The sequence below is a fragment of the Carettochelys insculpta genome, chromosome 3 (assembly GCF_033958435.1).
Source record: "Carettochelys insculpta isolate YL-2023 chromosome 3, ASM3395843v1, whole genome shotgun sequence".
Classification (NCBI taxonomy): domain Eukaryota; kingdom Metazoa; phylum Chordata; order Testudines; family Carettochelyidae; genus Carettochelys; species Carettochelys insculpta.
Window position 1 is genome coordinate 119177243 of NC_134139.1, and position 17938 is coordinate 119195180.

At 39.2% G+C, this 17938-nt stretch overlaps 1 protein-coding gene across 3 annotated transcripts in view; it reads right to left on the bottom strand.

Annotated features, from left to right (window-relative positions):
- KPNA5 (karyopherin subunit alpha 5) overlaps positions 1–17938 on the bottom strand; it is a 32843-nt gene that overhangs the window by 13729 nt on the left and 1176 nt on the right. For all 3 annotated transcript variants that reach the window (XM_074990689.1, XM_074990690.1, XM_074990691.1), the window contains 9 exons: positions 16076–16209; positions 13933–14034; positions 13753–13852; positions 10025–10119; positions 8348–8479; positions 6360–6448; positions 4850–4949; positions 2676–2839; positions 749–827 (listed from right to left, as the gene is read on the bottom strand). In XM_074990689.1, the coding sequence (XP_074846790.1) occupies positions 749–827; positions 2676–2839; positions 4850–4949; positions 6360–6448; positions 8348–8479; positions 10025–10119; positions 13753–13852; positions 13933–14034; positions 16076–16209 (995 nt within the window). The remainder of the gene's footprint in view (positions 1–748; positions 828–2675; positions 2840–4849; positions 4950–6359; positions 6449–8347; positions 8480–10024; positions 10120–13752; positions 13853–13932; positions 14035–16075; positions 16210–17938) is intronic.

Sequence of the window (17938 nt, forward strand, 5' to 3'; positions counted from 1 at the left end):
CCCATCTGGCTTCCCCCGGCTGGGGAAAGCGAGAAGCTGCCGCCTCTGGCTCCCAGAGTGGCGGGGAGCCAGGAAACTGACCAGTGCTGGTGCACTAGTCAGTTTCCCAGCTCCCCCTGCAACTTGCACAAAATTTGAGTTATGCAAGGGTGTGCAGGAGTGCAACCCTCACGTAACTCCGGAGGTCTACTGTAATTTATAAGGTTCATATTGAAATACAAACCATAATTACAGTCTACTTAGATACTTCTCTATGGCTGAAGTTTTCATGGGAAATGAGAAGAAGTTCTGAATCAGTTTGCTTGTGTCTCTAAGGTGGCAGCTAGAATGGCTAATACAGACTGTTTATCCAAATGGGTTATATAGAGGACTCCCATTAACAACTGTTGAATATATGTTACCTTAATACCCGAGAAAGACAAAAATAAAAATAAATTAAAAAAATCAAAAATGGAATAGCATTTTATTCATAGACCCAGAGCAACTAAACCACAGCAAATAAAGTAAAAGTCTTTGGCCAAAATTAATACCCTGTCAGAACAGTAATAAAGGTGTTAATTCTTACATAACACCGTTCTTATATGGCCCTTTCACTACAGTACCTGAACACATGCTGCTAGACAAACACGTGAATGTAACTAAATAGCTTTCTTCAGTCTCCTATGTAACACTGTTCACTCCTATACCAAAAATATTTTATCCTCCTTTCCAAATTAGATATATTTCACATATTATAAACTGGCCTTACCTGTGTTTGAATATCATCACCAGTTACAATATTTCCAACTGCTCTCAACGCAGGAGACACCACCTTGTAATCATTGTGCCTAGAGACAATACAAACATTAAACTGCTTGAGGCGGTCAAACTATATAATAATTAAAGCAGGATGGTTTTAGGATTCTGGTAAGACAAACTTATGGTTATGGCAATGGAAAGCTCTCTCTGGCAATCTTCCACTGCTTGGCCAAATTTTACTCTACAGCTGTTAAGTACAATTGCCTATTTTAAAGGAAGAATTGCCACATGGAAGTTGCAATAGTTCTGGTTTGTCACACAAAAAGATATGCCTTGAAATCAAGAACATGAATGATTTCATTTTGTCTGAATTTCTCATCATAATTAGGCCTTTGAGAAGGACATAATCCAGTGAACAAAATTCCTGAAAAAGCCATCCTCCCTAAAAAAGAGGCAGTGAAGTTGACAATATTGCCTCTAGTTTTCTGAGAGACAGATTCCATTCCTTTCTCACAAACTAACAACATGAAGACACCTTTGCTGTTACCAACTAGGACAAGAGTCTACTGAACTGTCCCTTCAACAATCATGGAAATAAAAAAACTAAACAACCCACAATAAATCTCCTTCCCCCCACTTCTCCTTAAAGAAATCCTAGCCATCTATTCATGGGAAGTAGTGCTGACACTGACTGAGCAGCTCAAGGACCCCTACTTTGGTATTCTGCTGTCTAAGATTGGAGGGGGCCTCCCCACAGCCCGTCACATGCCACAAGTCTATTTCTGGGATTTATGTACCCACAAATGTCACTGTTTCTGCTAGTGGACTCCTCAGAGCAGGGGTGCACAAAGAGAGGGGTGGGCAATTTCATAAAGGGGGTGCACCATGATCAGCTGCTGGGTCTCAGGCTCCAATTAGGCTCTTAAGAGGGGGTTTCCAGAAGGAGGGCTTCCTTCAGGAAGATCCCCGTGGGATGCACGTCTACACAATGTATTTTGGAGTCCAGAAGAGGTTCTTCTGGACTCCAAATCACATGGCCACATGTTAATGAGTGGGGAATTTACATCCTCATCTCATTAGCATCTTCTGAGCTGCTCATTACCATGCTCCTTCCACAGAAACGGCAAAATGAGTACGGAAATAGCGCTCAGCTATTTCAAAATAGAGCATCCACACACACTAGAGCTATTTTGGATGAGAACCCCTGGACGTACTATAGCTTATTTCAAGACAGCCCCTATTTAGAAGCATCTATTTTGGAAGAGGCACTACTCCTCAGAGAATGAGGTTTACCAAAATCGAAATAAACCACCCACTATTTCAAAATTATTTTGAAATAGCTGTTGTGTTATATGAATGCTCAGAAAGTTATTTCAGAATAGTGGCCATTATTCTGAAGTAACTTTACTATGTAAACACACCTTAAAAGAGGACAGAGGAAAAAAAGGAATAACTCTAGAAGAGTGGCTCTCAATCTTTTCATAGCAGTGTAACCCTTTCAGGAGTGTGATTTGTCTACCACATCCTAAGTTTCACCTCTCTTGATAAGAAAAAAAACAGACATACAAGAACACCACAGCATACTATTATAGCAAAACTGCTTCCTCTCTCTTTTTTCCACATAATAAAATAAATTAACTGCATTATAAATAATGCACTTTCATTTCAGTGCACAGCACAAAGAGCAATAAAAACAAGTCACTGGAGGTATGAAATTTTAGTCTGGACTGACTTCACCAGTGTCTTTTAATGTAGCATGTTGTAAAACTAGGCAAACATCTAGATGAGCTGATGTAGCCATTTGGAAGATCTCTACACACTCCCGGTTGAAAAACCACTGCCCTGGAGGACAGTTCATCAATACTGCAGGACCACCTCTAGGGTCCTTGCTCATGTTGACAACATCCTAAAATAGAGATGTAACTAAAGTCACTTACATAAGAAGTTCTACCAATCTTCGACAGACTCCAGAATCAATAACTGCCTGGATTTTATCATTAGGTCCATCTGAAAGGTAAGAGAGGGCCCAACAGGCATCTGCTAATACATCTGGGTCACTGCTAAACAACAGTCTTGATAAAACATTTAAGCAAGGAGCAACCTAGGTTAAAAAAGAATTATAGAGGATTAGAGATTTCCAATTTTTTTCTTTTAAAATGTTTGTTACTCCTATGCTAACAAATATTTTTCACGTTACTTGTACTATATGTTGAATAGTGTAGGTACACAATCTCAGAATGGATTATTCCATATTCAGAGACTAAGGATGAGTGACACCACAAATCAGAATTCTACAGGGTTTACCTTTGCTTTATCAAAGTCTGCTACAAAGACACTGCCATTCTGCAGTAATTCCAGTCTGTGTATGAAAAGGTCATGCCTTATTTATTTTCATGTTTCAGAATGTATCAGGGAAGACTTGCTTTTCAGCCTGTCCACTTGAAGGAACTATTATTATCTTCTTACAAAAAGAGCTCATACATTTTTCAGCTTCAGATACACTACTGAGTTTCACAAAGGCAAGCCAGGCAAATGTCTTCTATCTCAGCTCCCATTCATTTGCACTTTGGGCAAAGCTTGGAACCTACCCTCCTCCTATCCTCTCCACAAGGATAGCAGTTTGTCTGATGAACCAGTGGGCTGTAGCCCCACCTCATCCTTCAGTTTTCCCCTAAAGGGGGAATGCTGGGAATAAAGGTTCTTTTCAGGGATTAAGTCTCCTCTTCTCTTCATCTGACAACTGCTATGTAATTCTGCTTCTGCTTCCTCCTTTTAGTACTGCTATTGTGAAAAACAAGAGAACTTCTCTGCGTACCAGTTGCCCAGAGAAGAGAGTGAGTAGCAAAGAGCATTCTTGTTCCACGCTACTGCTGCGTCTACACTACCGAGATCTTTCAAAAGAAGCTCTTCCAGATAATCTCTTCCGAAAAAATTTCTTCCAAAAGAACGTGTCCACCCACAAAATAGCAGATCAAAAAACGATCCCTTTTTTCAACAGAGACCATCCACACAGCTCCTGCTCTTTCAAAAGAACAGGCTAGAGATTGAAAAGTCCAGTGCTGTGAGGACTGCTCTTTTTTCTAACGGGCCCAAGGGGCAGCTACACACATTTTTCCTTGAAAGAATCTTTCGGAAAAAGGTGCTCGTCCTCATTTGGGAGAGGAAGAGGGCCGCCGAAAAAGTGCTGTGTTCTTTCTATTTCAGATTAAAAGAGCGTATTGTGTGTGTAGATGTTCCATGGGTTCTTTTAGAAAAGGCCCTTTTTTCTCGAAAGAACTTGCTAGTGTAGATGCAGCCTAATTGAAAGAGCAATTACTGAAGGCAACACTAATATAAACTAGGCTAGGAAGATGAGGAAAATGCTCATTTTATCAGCATCCACCCACAAGAGTAAAATTAAAGTAGCAAGTTAATAATCTCACACTATAAGAAAACTTTTGCAGAAGGAAAAACAGACTCAGCAATTCACTTATCAAAGATCATAGAAGCCTATGACAGAAATGGAACTAGAACCAAGGCACTGCACTCCCATCTTCCAGAATAACTACTTATTTTACTTCAGTGAAATCAACTATTTAAAAGCTTGAGAACAAGAATACAAAAGTGTTCCCTATTTACTAATGTTTACATTACAAATACAGATTTTTTTTTCAAAGTTGAAGTACCACCACGTTAATATTGTTCTGCTGAAGAGCCAGAACAAAATACAAGAACCTTGTTTCCTACTGCAGACCAAGTTGATGAAGCATCACAAAAAGATTAACAAAGCTTATTTAGAAACACTAGATTTCAGATAGTAAATGAATAGAGGCAATTAAGGTCAGCAAAAATGCAAGAAGCTTCAGATATAATATGGCAAATCTTCATATTCTGTTGTGTCACACAAAGTGGTGACTGTTAATTAGCAAAGATTTAATTTAAATCAAGCTCAGAATAAAAACAGATAATATAAATGTACTGCGAACATATCTTCTCATAACAAAAAGTCCTTTATCCCAGAGACAGACTGGTTTAACTACAAGAAGACTGTTCTTTGTATAAGAACACCTCATTACAAGTATAGTGACCCTTCAAATTTTCTGCATTTCTTAAAAATAAAACATTTCAATACCTTACTAAAGTCTGGAGGTGGATTCTTGCCTCTGCAGAGATTTGAGAGTGCCCAGACTGCATTTCTCGTGGTTGTAAGTCTATTTGAATGTGTTAACAATCTGCCAAGGAAGGGAACAAATACCACATCACATTAATTACCACAGAATGGCATTCCCTTGTTTCCCTCGAATAGTTAATACTGTCAGAAGTTTAGAAATAATTCCCCTCTCTCTGCACCAGTTCAATTCCTTTCCTCTTACAAACACTGATTTTTCTGTCTGCTTTGAAATGACTTCATGATACAGACCAACTTAATAAATTGTATCTTGTGAAGGATAAACTTTCCCATACACTACTGAGTGGCTACCCTTCCCTCATTTATCATCACATAACACTGCTGTGGCAAGTACAGCAATTGTTTACGTAAAAATATTAGGAAGGTAACAGTTCCTTGAAATGCAGGAAGAGCAAGTCAGACCCTTGCTTATTAACTTAGGTATTCGCACTTAAGGGAACACATTCAGGCTAAGATTTTATTTATATATTTTTAAAGACTGCTACCTATGTACATAAAGTAATTTTTTACATTTAAATTTGCTTTTTAAACACAAAAGTAAACAGTATGAAAATGGTATGCAATGCTGCAAAACTCAGGCTGCAATAACTGCAAAGGAATGGACAGTCACATTGTTCTGTGTTATTTTCAAATTATTTGCAAAGTGCAGAAGTCATATATTTTAACAAATACATGGAGCTACTCTACAGTTTTAGAGAGTATTTGGATTAACAGAGTACAAATTTAAAGCATAACAGCTATCCTTAAATAGCTCTGTAACCCAGGGGTCCTCTATATCAAATGTATATATAGAAAAAACTTCAGGAGTGGCATTAGGCGATCTCTACTGAGAAGCAGTAGTTCACAAGTCATAATTATTGTGATATTTACATGACTAATATTTAAGAAAAACACATGACGGACCATGAAATCTGGTCTTGCGGGTGCTTTTACCCTATAACCATCAGGTTTCACAGAGGAGACCAGTCTATCTTAAACTGAAGGACATAATCCAAAAGGGACCTGCAGGGGATGGGTGGAAGGTCAAGGGATCACAAGGTTATTTTAGGGGGACTGTGGTACTGCCATCCTTACTTCTTGAGTGCCTTCAGAAATGCACAGCCAGAGAGTGGCAGATGATGGCTTGGTACCCAGCTCTGAAGAGAGTGCCACTAGCAGCAGCGCAGAAGTAAGGGTGGCAATACCATACCATGTCATCTGTAAATCAATTAAAGAATCCAAACAAATTAAGCCTAGGTATTCCAAGTGTTAGAACAGATACAGGCCTTGTATTTTATTGGTCTAAAACCTAGTAAAGAGGAAAACTGCAATCTACATTCACATGTTTCTTAAAGAAAGTAAAAAAAGCAAAGTAAAGATTTTTTCAAATATCTACATACACACAACTTGTAGTGTACAGTGTACATTCTTTAGAACTGTATGTTTTACTTAAAATATTAGCTTAAAGACTTACTCCAATAGCGGTGGGAGTATTTCACAATTTAATACAAAGTCTCTGCATTCTGCGTTGTCACCAGCAATATTACCAAGAGCCCACACTGCCTTTAAAAAGCAAAATGCAAACATAAGCCAATATACACACAATAAAAGTTTATCTAAAATACTTTTATAGCATAGACTATACCTTGTTTTTCCTCCCATGACAGATTCCTATGATGGCGTCAAAAAAAACCTCATGATTTTAATCATCTGTGTCAGTGTGCAGTTTCAGAAACAACAAGCAGTCCTATAGAATCTTAAAGGGTAACAAATTTATTAGGTCATGAGTTTTTGTGGGTAAGACACACTTTTTCAGATGACACAAGTACGTATTATTCACGAAAGCTCATGACCTAATAAATTCATTACTCTTTAAGATGCTACAGGACTTCTTGTACTTAGAGCTTGCTAGTTTTTTAGTCAAACATTATAATGGCCATATATCAAAAAATATAAAACTGAATTAATCACGCTGCATCTCCCTGGTCTGGCATGGTTGGGACTTGACAGGTCCCAAACAAGAAGAAAATTTGTGGGACTGGGGAAGTGCAGTACTTCTGGCCCAGCCTCCTGCTTCCCCAGGACTCCACCCCCCTGCCCAGGTCCCCTGGAGCTGCCACAGGGCTCCAGTCCCCAGCCCCATGCTGCTGCGGGGGCAAGCAAGGGCTCCACGCTACTCTGTGAATGTCAGCCTAGCCCTGGTACTCTCTGGTCCTGGAAAACCCATGGTCTGGTTGCTGGACAAGAGAGTACAGGATTTAAGAGGTACAACCTATATCTGTGATGAATAGTATTTTATAACATGAATAAATATGCTTCCACCAGAAAAATTATTTTCTTCAATTAAATCTATTCTCTATGGCTATGGCTACACTAGAAGCATCCGTCAACAGGGAAATCACGAAAGAACCTCTGTCGACAGAGAACTGTCAGACTGCGTTGCCCTCTGGTGCCAAAAAGTGGAATGGCAGCTCTGCAAAGGGCTGCCCTGCAACGTGAAGTCTTCTCTGTTGACAGATTGTTATGCCTCAGCTTTTTGAGGGATAATACTGTTGAGGCAAATGCAGAGTTCTGTCAAGACCATCAACATAATGCTTTAAGTATGTATACGCTCCTTGAGTTATTAAAACAAAAAAGCAGTACAGTAGCACTTTAAAGACTAACAAAATAATTTATTAGGTGAGCTTTCATGGGACAGACTCACCAGACTCATCTGTTCTGGTATGTCAATGGTCTGAAGAAGTGGGCCTGTCCCACGAAAACTCACCTAATAAATTATTTTGTTAGTCTTTAAAGTGCTACTCTGCTGCTTTCTTTCTGTCCCTGAGTTATGTTGACAAAAGGCCCCTTCTGTTGACAAAACTCTCTAGTGCAGACACAGCCCATCTGTAGAGCCCTCCGGTGATAAAAATTCTGAATCCACATCAGCTTCGCAGCCCAAAAAACGGTGTGTAGATATCCACATCCCTGGATATAAAGTGGGTACCAGCAGATTTCAGATCTCTAACTGCATGCAATAAGGATGAAGTCCCCTTTGGCTAAGCAATTCAGCTGCAAACAAGCTATCTCAAAACAGTGACATTATAAATTATTTGATAGATAAGGAACTATTATTGCTCATAATTTATCATTTACTCCAAAATAAACTAGGGATCTTACAAACAAATCAAAGTCCCTGATCCGAACTGCCACTTCAACACCTGCTAGCAAGATGCACTTGAGGTGGAAGAGAAGAAATGAAGATGAAACAAGACCATGTGGTAACTCAAACATACGGATCTCTTAGGGGTTAAATTATTTTATTTCCTTTATTGCCATGCTTTAGATTCCCTCATTTATTTTAATCATAAGATAAGAGTCTACCATTCTACCATTTTTCACACTACACACAAAGGAAAACATTACTATTTTTTAAACTATACAGCACAGTTACATAGACATTAAAAACCCACAAATATTTACCTGTTCCTGTACATCTTCATGCTCTGAATTAAGCAACTTAATAAAAACTGGAACAGCACCAGTCTCAATTACTACTTTTGTGTGTAGAAAAGTTCCAGATGCTATATTTGTCAAAGCCCAAGCTGCTTCAAACTGTTGAAGGAGAAAGATAAACAGAAGTCATTAATGGGAAAGCAAAAACATGTTAAACATCAGATTTTATGTACTTGGAATTTTAATCAGTTTATTATTCAATTAGATTTTATTTCTTTGAAATCTTGCCACTACTATGCTTTTACAAGAAAGAAAGTAAGTCTCTGGCCTTAACCAAATAATCTAGCGCCTCTTACACATCTTAGTAAAGTAAGTTGTTAGCATGATTACATTACTGGGACTTGTCTACACATTCATTAAGGCTATGCCTGGACAGTCTTATGCTGGAGTAGATGGAGCTAAATCAGTAACAATTCCATGTGTAGATGAGCTAATTTCAGTTTAAACCATGTTTAGCTGAAAAGCTAATTCTGGTACTATTTTCTTGGTTCGACAAAGCTTTAGTCCTGATCTATACTGTGGAATTAGGTCAACATACGGCATCTTATGGAGGGGATATGGGTGCAGGACAGTATTCTGACCTGGAAGAGAGGTGTTGCAGTGGGTTCAGAGCATGGGAGGGCACTGTGAAACTGGGACAGAAGTGCAGAGGTTTGGTTTGTGATCTGGGTCAAAGCCTGCGGGTGTAGAACGGGGGTGAGGCACCAGGTGCAAGCTTTGCTTGGGAGGCACTTTCTAGCCAACAGGTGCTGTGAGATTGTGCTGGGGGCAGAGGCAGTATGCAAATCCCCAACCCCACCTCCAGCATGCACCCGCACAGATGCACATGACACTGGCAGCCAAGCCATTTAAGCAAAATGCAGGGAGCCTGCCTGAGGCTCTTGCTGGGCCATGGGATGGTGGCAGGCCAAATCCAAGACTCTGGGGAGCCTTATTTTGCCCATTCCTGACTAAGGCCAATATAGTTAGGTCAACAGAGCATTCTCACCGATAGCACACTTCTTACATTATCCATTCCTATCTTTCACAGCCTAAGCACAGTGCCCCCCAAATCCCATTTAAGTCAATGTGCAACACATACGACCAACAGAAGAGTGGATTTAATTACTGTGATGGTGGTAGGTCAACCAAACTTAAGTCGACAATTTTGCAGTGTGAACAAAAAGTACTGGATAAAAGGAGGTGGATTTTATTATTTGTTGAAAGTGTCACAAAGATTTTTCTGGAGGGGCCAAACAGAAACATTTTGATTTACCTTTTTTTTTTTATTTTGTTTTACATGATTTGTGAATGAAGGTAATTGCCACAAAATCATTTTCAAATTGGACTGTGAGATCAGACACTGGGTCAGCTTGCTTACACAGCTGCATCAGTACCCCAGATATTCTAGCATGTGCTCTCTTGAACAGAATGCCATTCACACAGAAGCTGTGTTTGATAACAGGAACAGCATGTAAGTCTCTTGAGTGCCAAGTGAGAATTTCTAGTAACTGGTAATAAGCTGGCATCTCACGCAACTGGACCCTGATGGCCACATATTAGTAAAACCAATTCAAAAAAAAAAACCAATCGTTTTATGATTTTTCTCTCCCATTCCCAAAGCTAAGTCAATATCATTTCACTTATAGGGTGGAATTCACTCACTTGTAGGGTGCAATTATCACTCCTCTCTAGAAATTTCACAAACCTCTGCACAACTCCTTGTTTCTGTATTACATCATCTATAGGAGGATTAGGCTCTAGAGGGGAAAAAAAGTTATTGACACTAATGAAAATAAACATATTAAATTATCCCATAAACATAATATAGATTACCAAGAACAGTTCTCAGGACATCCCTGCCGTAAGTGTAACCTCAACTATAGTTAGTTCCCTAATTCATCATTTTAGGACTTTTTTGCACAGAAGAACGAACTTGCAGTAATTTGTTTGAAGAAGATTAACTTCAATAGCACAATGATGGTCAGTACAGAATAAGAATATCTACATGGCAAGTTACTGCAGAAAAACTAAGCTGCATTAAATTTCCCACCTAGCTGTTGGAAATAAATTTCCCAAGTTTATGAAGGTTTACCACTATTCAGTTTCTATACAAGCATTCATTTATTAGCCCCAAGGGCTACTTGGCATGTGTTTAATCCAAAATATAACTACACTAGAACCTCCATATTCCGCCTATCCCCATCCCTGGAACACCTGCGGTTTGGAGTCTGACATGAGAAGGCAGAGGCTCTGCATGCTGCCTGCCAATCCTCTCCCATCCCCCAGCTGGGAGAATAGCAGTGCAGCAATGGTCTGGAGGCTTTCACCACACCAGTCCCACAGAGGTGGTGGCATGAAGCCACATGTGCCCCTAGAAATTAAGTGCCATCAGGTAAGCGCCACACCCTACCCCATTCTTGTCATGCCAAGATCCCATGGTCCCCTCCATGGCTTGGAAAATTCTATAACCTGGCCTACCCTATTTTCCAGGATTGTCGGGTTAAAGAGGTTCAAGCATATACATCCATATTCTATATCAAGCAACAAATAGTTCTAAGAATTAGCTAAAATGCTTACAATTTCAGGCTATGGAGACAAATTCCCATCATAGGATGACTAAAATAGTATGGAAAAAACTGACAAAGACCAGCTAGACTACCAACTTTTTATACATGAACAAGCCATGTCATTGTGGGTTACTGGATATTAGCTAAAGTCAGCTCAACCAGTTTAAGACATGCTGAATTCTTCAAGCTCGCTCTCCTCTCACGTAGCTATACTGTTGCCTTCGTACTGAACTAAGCATTTCTAATCAATCATTTACTGCACCTGCACCAGGGGAAGGGATAGCTCAGTGGTATGAGCACTGGCTTGCTCAACCCAGAACTGTCAGTTCAATTCTTGTGGAGGCCATTTACAGGTCTGGGGCAAATAGATTTAAAAAAAAAAAAAAAAGTGTGTGTGAGAGAGAGAGAGAGAGAGAGACGGATGGTGCTTCGTCCTGCTAAAAGGGCAGGGGACTGGACACAATAACCTCCCAAGGTCCCTTCCAGTCCTATGAGATGTGTATCCCCACACATTTTTATATTTGGTGCCCAATTCACCATGTTTTCTTTATTTCTATTACTTAGACCAATTCTTTAATAAGAAACTTATTGTGATCCTGAAGATGTACTAACAAGCAATTCACTCTTCGTAGTCACGTTTCATACTTATCACTTATATCAAGATCTAAATTCAATTTAGTCTACTCAGGTCAAATGTGAAACTACAGTTCTTCAATAGCTACACTTTGCTTTTCTGTTACCTATTCTATTGACAAGCACATAGATATAGTCCTACTGCACTGATATAGCACATAAAGAACCTTACTGTGTACACAGCCTGCAGTAATGTGTCAAGAGGAAGGCAGCCAGGCCCGAGCACAGGTAATACAATAAATTTCCAGAGTAGAAGTTAAGTGCTAAGCGAATTTAGGCATCCACAGGATTGAGAGAGTTACGCCAATTACAGAGGAGCCTAAAAATGAGATGTAGGAACTTAGATCTCAGACTTAGTAGCATAAGGCTATGTCTAGACTGCCAAGAATTGTCAGCAAAAGATATGGAAACTGTGCAACGCACTGCCGTATTTCCTGCTAACAGTTCTGTTTGGAGAGGCTTTCCCTACATGTGGCCCATTCACACAGGGCAAAATGTTGGGGAAAACTCCCTATGCTGACACATCCCTTCTTCCTCGTGGAATGAGGAAGACTAGAATGTCAGCAGAAGGCTCCCAAAGTGACAGACTTCTGTTGGGGGGATCTACCTAGACTAGCCTAAGTGTCTTTGTGGATCTCACCCTCGCATCCTATTGTGTGTGATACTTTCACACAAAAGAAAATGAGAAACATTTTAAAATACATAAAAACGTTCATAAAACCACAAAAACTACCTAGCAAAATATGCAGGTGTAGCACATAAAACTGCATGAAATCTGATCTTTTAAAAATGACTAGACTTTAAATTGTGTCTTTGTAATTTACACTTGTTTTAAGTAGTTAAATATGTAATTAGGAGAGAGAAATTGCCTTGCCAGATCAGATCACTGATCCATCTAGTCCACCGGTGGCCAACCTTTCTTCACTGGGTGGGGGGGACACACGGCAATTTTTTACATGTTCTGAGGGTCAAACACAAAAAAGCCCCAAATCTGCCCCGCAACCCCCAGGTTTAACCTCTCTCAGCCAAAACCTGCTCTGCCCCCAGACTTCACCCCTCTCAGGCCCAAAACTTGACACCCCCTCCCCGAAGGTTTGACTCTTCTCAGCCCCAAAATCAGGATTAATGTATCTCAGACAATGCCTGCTCCCCACTGCTACTCCTTTGCAGCATCAGCTCTGCACCCAGCCCTGACCTGCCTCCATGCCTCAGTGTTGGCCAAATTCCCAACCCCGGGGTGGGGAGCGCAGGTGAAGGGGTCACAACTGTGGACGAGGGGAAGGTGGGGCATGGCTCTGAAAAGTTTGAGGACCACTACCCTAAAGCATGACAATTAAGATCCATCCCAAACTTAGTTTTAATGATACTTATATAATGCAACTATAACTGTTCTTATAAAGCAGTGTAAATGTCTAGCCTTTTTTAAAATCTTATTGAATTCTGGGCCTCAATTATACATTGTGTCAAAAACTTCCAAACCTTTATAGATTTTAAAATGTATTGACTACTATACAAAAAACTGTGGTATCCAAAAATCCAGCTGTAATTTGTAACTATAAAATTGTTAATTTGTACTACAAAAAAGGTATTTTTACAAAAATATATCCAAGACTGAATACTTTAATTTGGATAGTAACAGGAAAAATACATCAGGAGAATGCCAAACTAGTAATAGGCATATTTTAATAACTTTTTAATAATTACGTATACACATCTAACATGGCTGCAAAATAACATCAGTTGTCTGGGTTTCTTTCACATACCTAATTATTACAATATAATATAATATTTGACTCACTTTTACTAAAGATCCAATTACACAGAACAAGTTCCACCATCAAAGAACAAATCAGCATAAGAGATAGAGGTCATTACTGGTATCAGCCACAATTCTAAACAACAAACTGCAAATTTATTTTAATATTAGTAGCTGAATCACTGTCCTAACTCCCTTTAATTAAAATGTCCATGTTTTTGTTGCTTTGCCTGAAAAAATTAACATTACCGTAATGAATCTTCCTGTGTTTAGCCCTGATGTCTAAATGAATGTGACCATTTAACTAATTCAAACACAGCTAGAAGCTCCACCTAGATCTGCTTTCTTTAAAGTTAAAAATTCCAGCTACAAATGTTAGTCATAAATTCAGTGTAATGTAAACATAGAATAAGCAGCATATAACAATAATTTACCTTTAGAAAGCAGTTTCCTAAACTTTTGTGTGGCTGTGAGTTGCTGATCAGGATCATCTGAAAAAATCATCTGCACCATATCTGCTGTGATGACTTCGTCCTAAAATTGTAAACATGGTATCATCTGGAGTTTTAAGTACATTTGTAAAAATACTTTAAATGGGTTTATGCATTACTTACTTCTGGAATAGGTACAGTAGAGCTGACATCAGGATCCTGGATAGGGCTCTCTACCATAGACTCTTCATTTCCCAAGAGAGAAACATTTCTGCGTTTAAATAACTAAACAAAGGGAAAAAAAAAGGTAAAGTTTACATTGTTTCGGGCTTTTTTTAAATGTATGGCCTAGATATGCAAAGCATATCATGAACTAATGAACTAATACAGATTTTTTTATGTCTCAAGTAAGTTAGTTTTGAAAAGCAGTAATCTGAAAGTCTGAAATACTCAAGGTAGATCACAGGTGAGGAGGCAGGGAGTGGAGTTGAGCTGAGCATGGGGGCGATGAGTGGGAGCTGAGCTCGGGTGGTGAGCCAGGCCGTGAAGGGTCTGAATAGAGGCAGGAGGGTGTTGAGCTGGAGCCGCCTGTGAGGCGTGAGCCAGCAGGGGGAGGGGGGATTGAACCAGGATCGGGGGGTTGAACCAGGGCTGTGCATGGCAGGTTTGAACCGGGGTGGGGGGAGGGGAGGGGAAGGGCATGTGTTTAGCTGGAGCCACACGCAGTGGTGAGCAGGGCTGGGGGAGTTTGATCCAGGGCCGGAGGGGAAGCGGGATTTTGAGCTGTACTTAACTTGCATTAATGCGAGTTAAGCACAACTTAAAATTGCACATTTCGAGGTTTTACTGTACTGTCCTCCCCTCCGCCATCACTCATGCAACTAAGAATCTTAAAAACAAAGAAAAACCTCTGCAGTATTTGTAACCCAGAAAGAGCTAATGTAACTCAGAGCAGGTGAGAGCAAACTTTTTACGTCAGGCCCTGCTCTTCATCATGGAACTTAGCAGGGCCCCTCAACCTAACATAATCCATACTAATGGAAATTCCGGTTATGGTCATTTGAAATAAAAAAACCCAAAACACTTTCAGCATGTGTAAGAAAATAAGTACATAGAATCTAAAAACTTTATTAATCGGTACATAAATGCAAATACACATACATGAAAACAGTAACATATTTAAAAATGTTTAATGAGATGGATGAGCCTGAGACCCAGCAGCTGATCACACTGCACCTCCCTTACGAAATTTCACTCCCCTTCAAACCCAACCACACATACACTTAACACATCACTGACTTGGAGGATTCATCTTGGAAATCAGCTGTTTATTAATTTAGAAGAAACTTTCCTTTCTTGACCATTTCCATTTTATCCTTTATAATTCAAAACTGTTTTTAAAAAGGAGAATTTATATAATTTAAACTAATTTCAAAATAGTTTTGGGTATTCAAAGATATTTTAAAGTAACCAAACTGATCTAATGGTGATTGTCACACTAGCTTACTAAAGCCTTTCCTTGACCTTCTTACCCCAAAAGTTTCACAATGTTGTGCTCTCTTTATATATAGCAACTACATATTAGCTAAATTACTTTAATTACCAAGTAACTGACAAAAATTCATACACATTGTTTTAATGATATTCAATGAGAAAGTGAAAAAATTAATTTTCAAGCTGACATATACTTCCCATTACCACTTGAACAAACATAAACAGCTACTTTACCCTTCGTTGCAGCTACTTTACTATTACCTTCCTATATGTGTTTATATACTAGAGATACATCAACCTGACTGAAATATTTAAGCTTTAGCAGACTGTTCCTAATTCTTTTTAAAGCATAAACAAAAAGCACATTAAGTATTGGGGATAGCTGAGTTAGTCTGTATCTTCAAAAACAACAAGAAGTTCTCGGGCACCTTATAGATTAACAGATATTTTGGAGATCTGACAAAGCAGGTCTTTGGCCATGGAAGCTCATGCTCCAAAATATGTTAAAATGTGTTAGTGTCTTTTCTCTAGAAACTAAACAAATAATTACTGAAAAATCAGTCCATTGATATGAATATTGAAAAAAATCTTCTATGAATATAAGACTCTCACTAGAAATATTTTAACAATTAACCATTCAAACTCACGGCCTGCTGTTTGGTCTACCAGGGCAGCCTGATGCCTGACCACTTCACAGCCAGCTGACACTGCAGTTCACCAGCAAAGGGCCAGATAACCAAGAAATGTACTGGTAACCTCACGCTTACTAGTTAAACCATCTTAGCTCTCAGGTGACAACCAAGTTTATTACATTTAGTGGTTGGGAACTTACTTGTTCTTCCCTTTTTTGTTTTCGAAGCTGGATTCCATCCTCTTCTCTTCGTCTGCGCATTTCTTGAGGATTAAGTGCATTGTTCTTGTAACTTTTCATTCTGTAATTATCTTTTCCTGGGCTCGCCATGGTGTCTACAACAAATAATGGGATGTTTACGCCTCCCCAAAAAAATCTAGATTTTGGGGCATCAATGCCTTTTCTTGGATTATGAATATTTGGGGTAGAACTGTGTCTTCCTGTGTTTGTGGCCAGAGCCTAGCCTATTTTGAACACTGCTAAAATACCAAATATAGTGACTAAACAGCTCTATTTTGTAAATTCTGTCTTAGATTATTGCAAAGACTTAACCATGAAGTGCCCTTAAAAGGTTCAGTTACTGCAAAACAAAGCTGCCAGCCATATGAGGAAGGTGGGATGGAAAACACGTTAACACTATGCTGCAAGTCACCTTCAAAATGAAATCTGAAGTTCACATCATCACATACCATTTTCTAAACACACATACAAGACTGCCTCTCTCTGAGGCAACAAGCTAAATGAACTTCAAGTGAGGTATTTTAAATGTGAGAAGTGACTGCCTAAACATGCTAATTGCACTCTGTTCACAGGTATGAATAGTAACAGAGAGGGAGCCATGCTAGTCTATACACTATCAAAACAAAAAGCAGTCAAGTAGCACTTTAAAGACGAGCAAAATAATTTATTAGGTGAGCTTTCATGGTATGTTTCTCTTAAATACCTACCTCACAAACAACCTTGGACCCAAGTATCAACCTGAGCCCTGTCCTTCGGCACATCAACATTAAACAACTGTTTTGCAGAAACCAAATTAAGTCTATGATATCTATTCTAACCCACTGTCTGCAATAATTTTAAACTAATGTAAATGACTGAAACTTAGGTCAGAGGGGTAGCCACGTTAAGGCTGTATCTTCAACAACAACAAGAAGTCCTGTGGCACCTTAAAGACAAGATCCTTCGGAAGTGGGTCTTAGCTTTTGTGAGCAAATGCTCCAAAATATTTGTTAGCCTGTAAGGTGCCAGAGGACCTCTTGTTGTTTTTGAAACTTGGCTACAATTTCTAATGATGTGCAAAAACAATTAAAATCCTACCCCTATTTCTTAGCTGCAAACAGAGACAAATTAAAAACAACGCTAATATTTATTACTAAAATAATCAAACATTAAACAATAAGGAGATCTGTTGAATAAGGTAGTATCTTTGTCACACAATTAAAGATATGGTATCCATCTGACAAGTTAATAAGCACCCAAAGAGGAAACTGAAGGCACCTTGATAAGTGCTCATATGCAGAAGTCTCTCCACCAACAATTAAGCCAAAGTTTCTCAAGTGTAAAAACCTTTTGCCCAGAACAAAAAGCAGTCAAGTAGCACTTTAAAGACTAACAAAGTAATTTATTAGGTCAGCTTTCATGGGACAGGCCTGTTCTAGTATGGCTATGGTCTGAAGAAGTGGGTCTGTCCCACGAAAGCTCACCTGATAAATTATTTTGCTAGTCTTTAAAGTGCTACTTGACTGCTTTTTGTTTTGATAGTATGTGGACTACATAGCTCCCTCTCTGTTACTTTTTGCCCAGGTTTTTTCTAATTAATGTGTTGAGGCCACTAGCATGCTTCCATTTTTCTGCTAAACTGTTTACTTTGTAACCTTCACTCCCCAGGGGAACCCAGCTGTTTTATGCATCTGTTGCATCCTGACAATTAGATAATACATCCTGAGACAGAAAGACAAGATTGGTGAGGCAACCTCTTTAACCAGACAAACTTCTGTTGACGAAAACAGCAAGCTTTCACGCTGCACAAAGATCTCGTTCACCTCTAATCCAATCAGAGATATT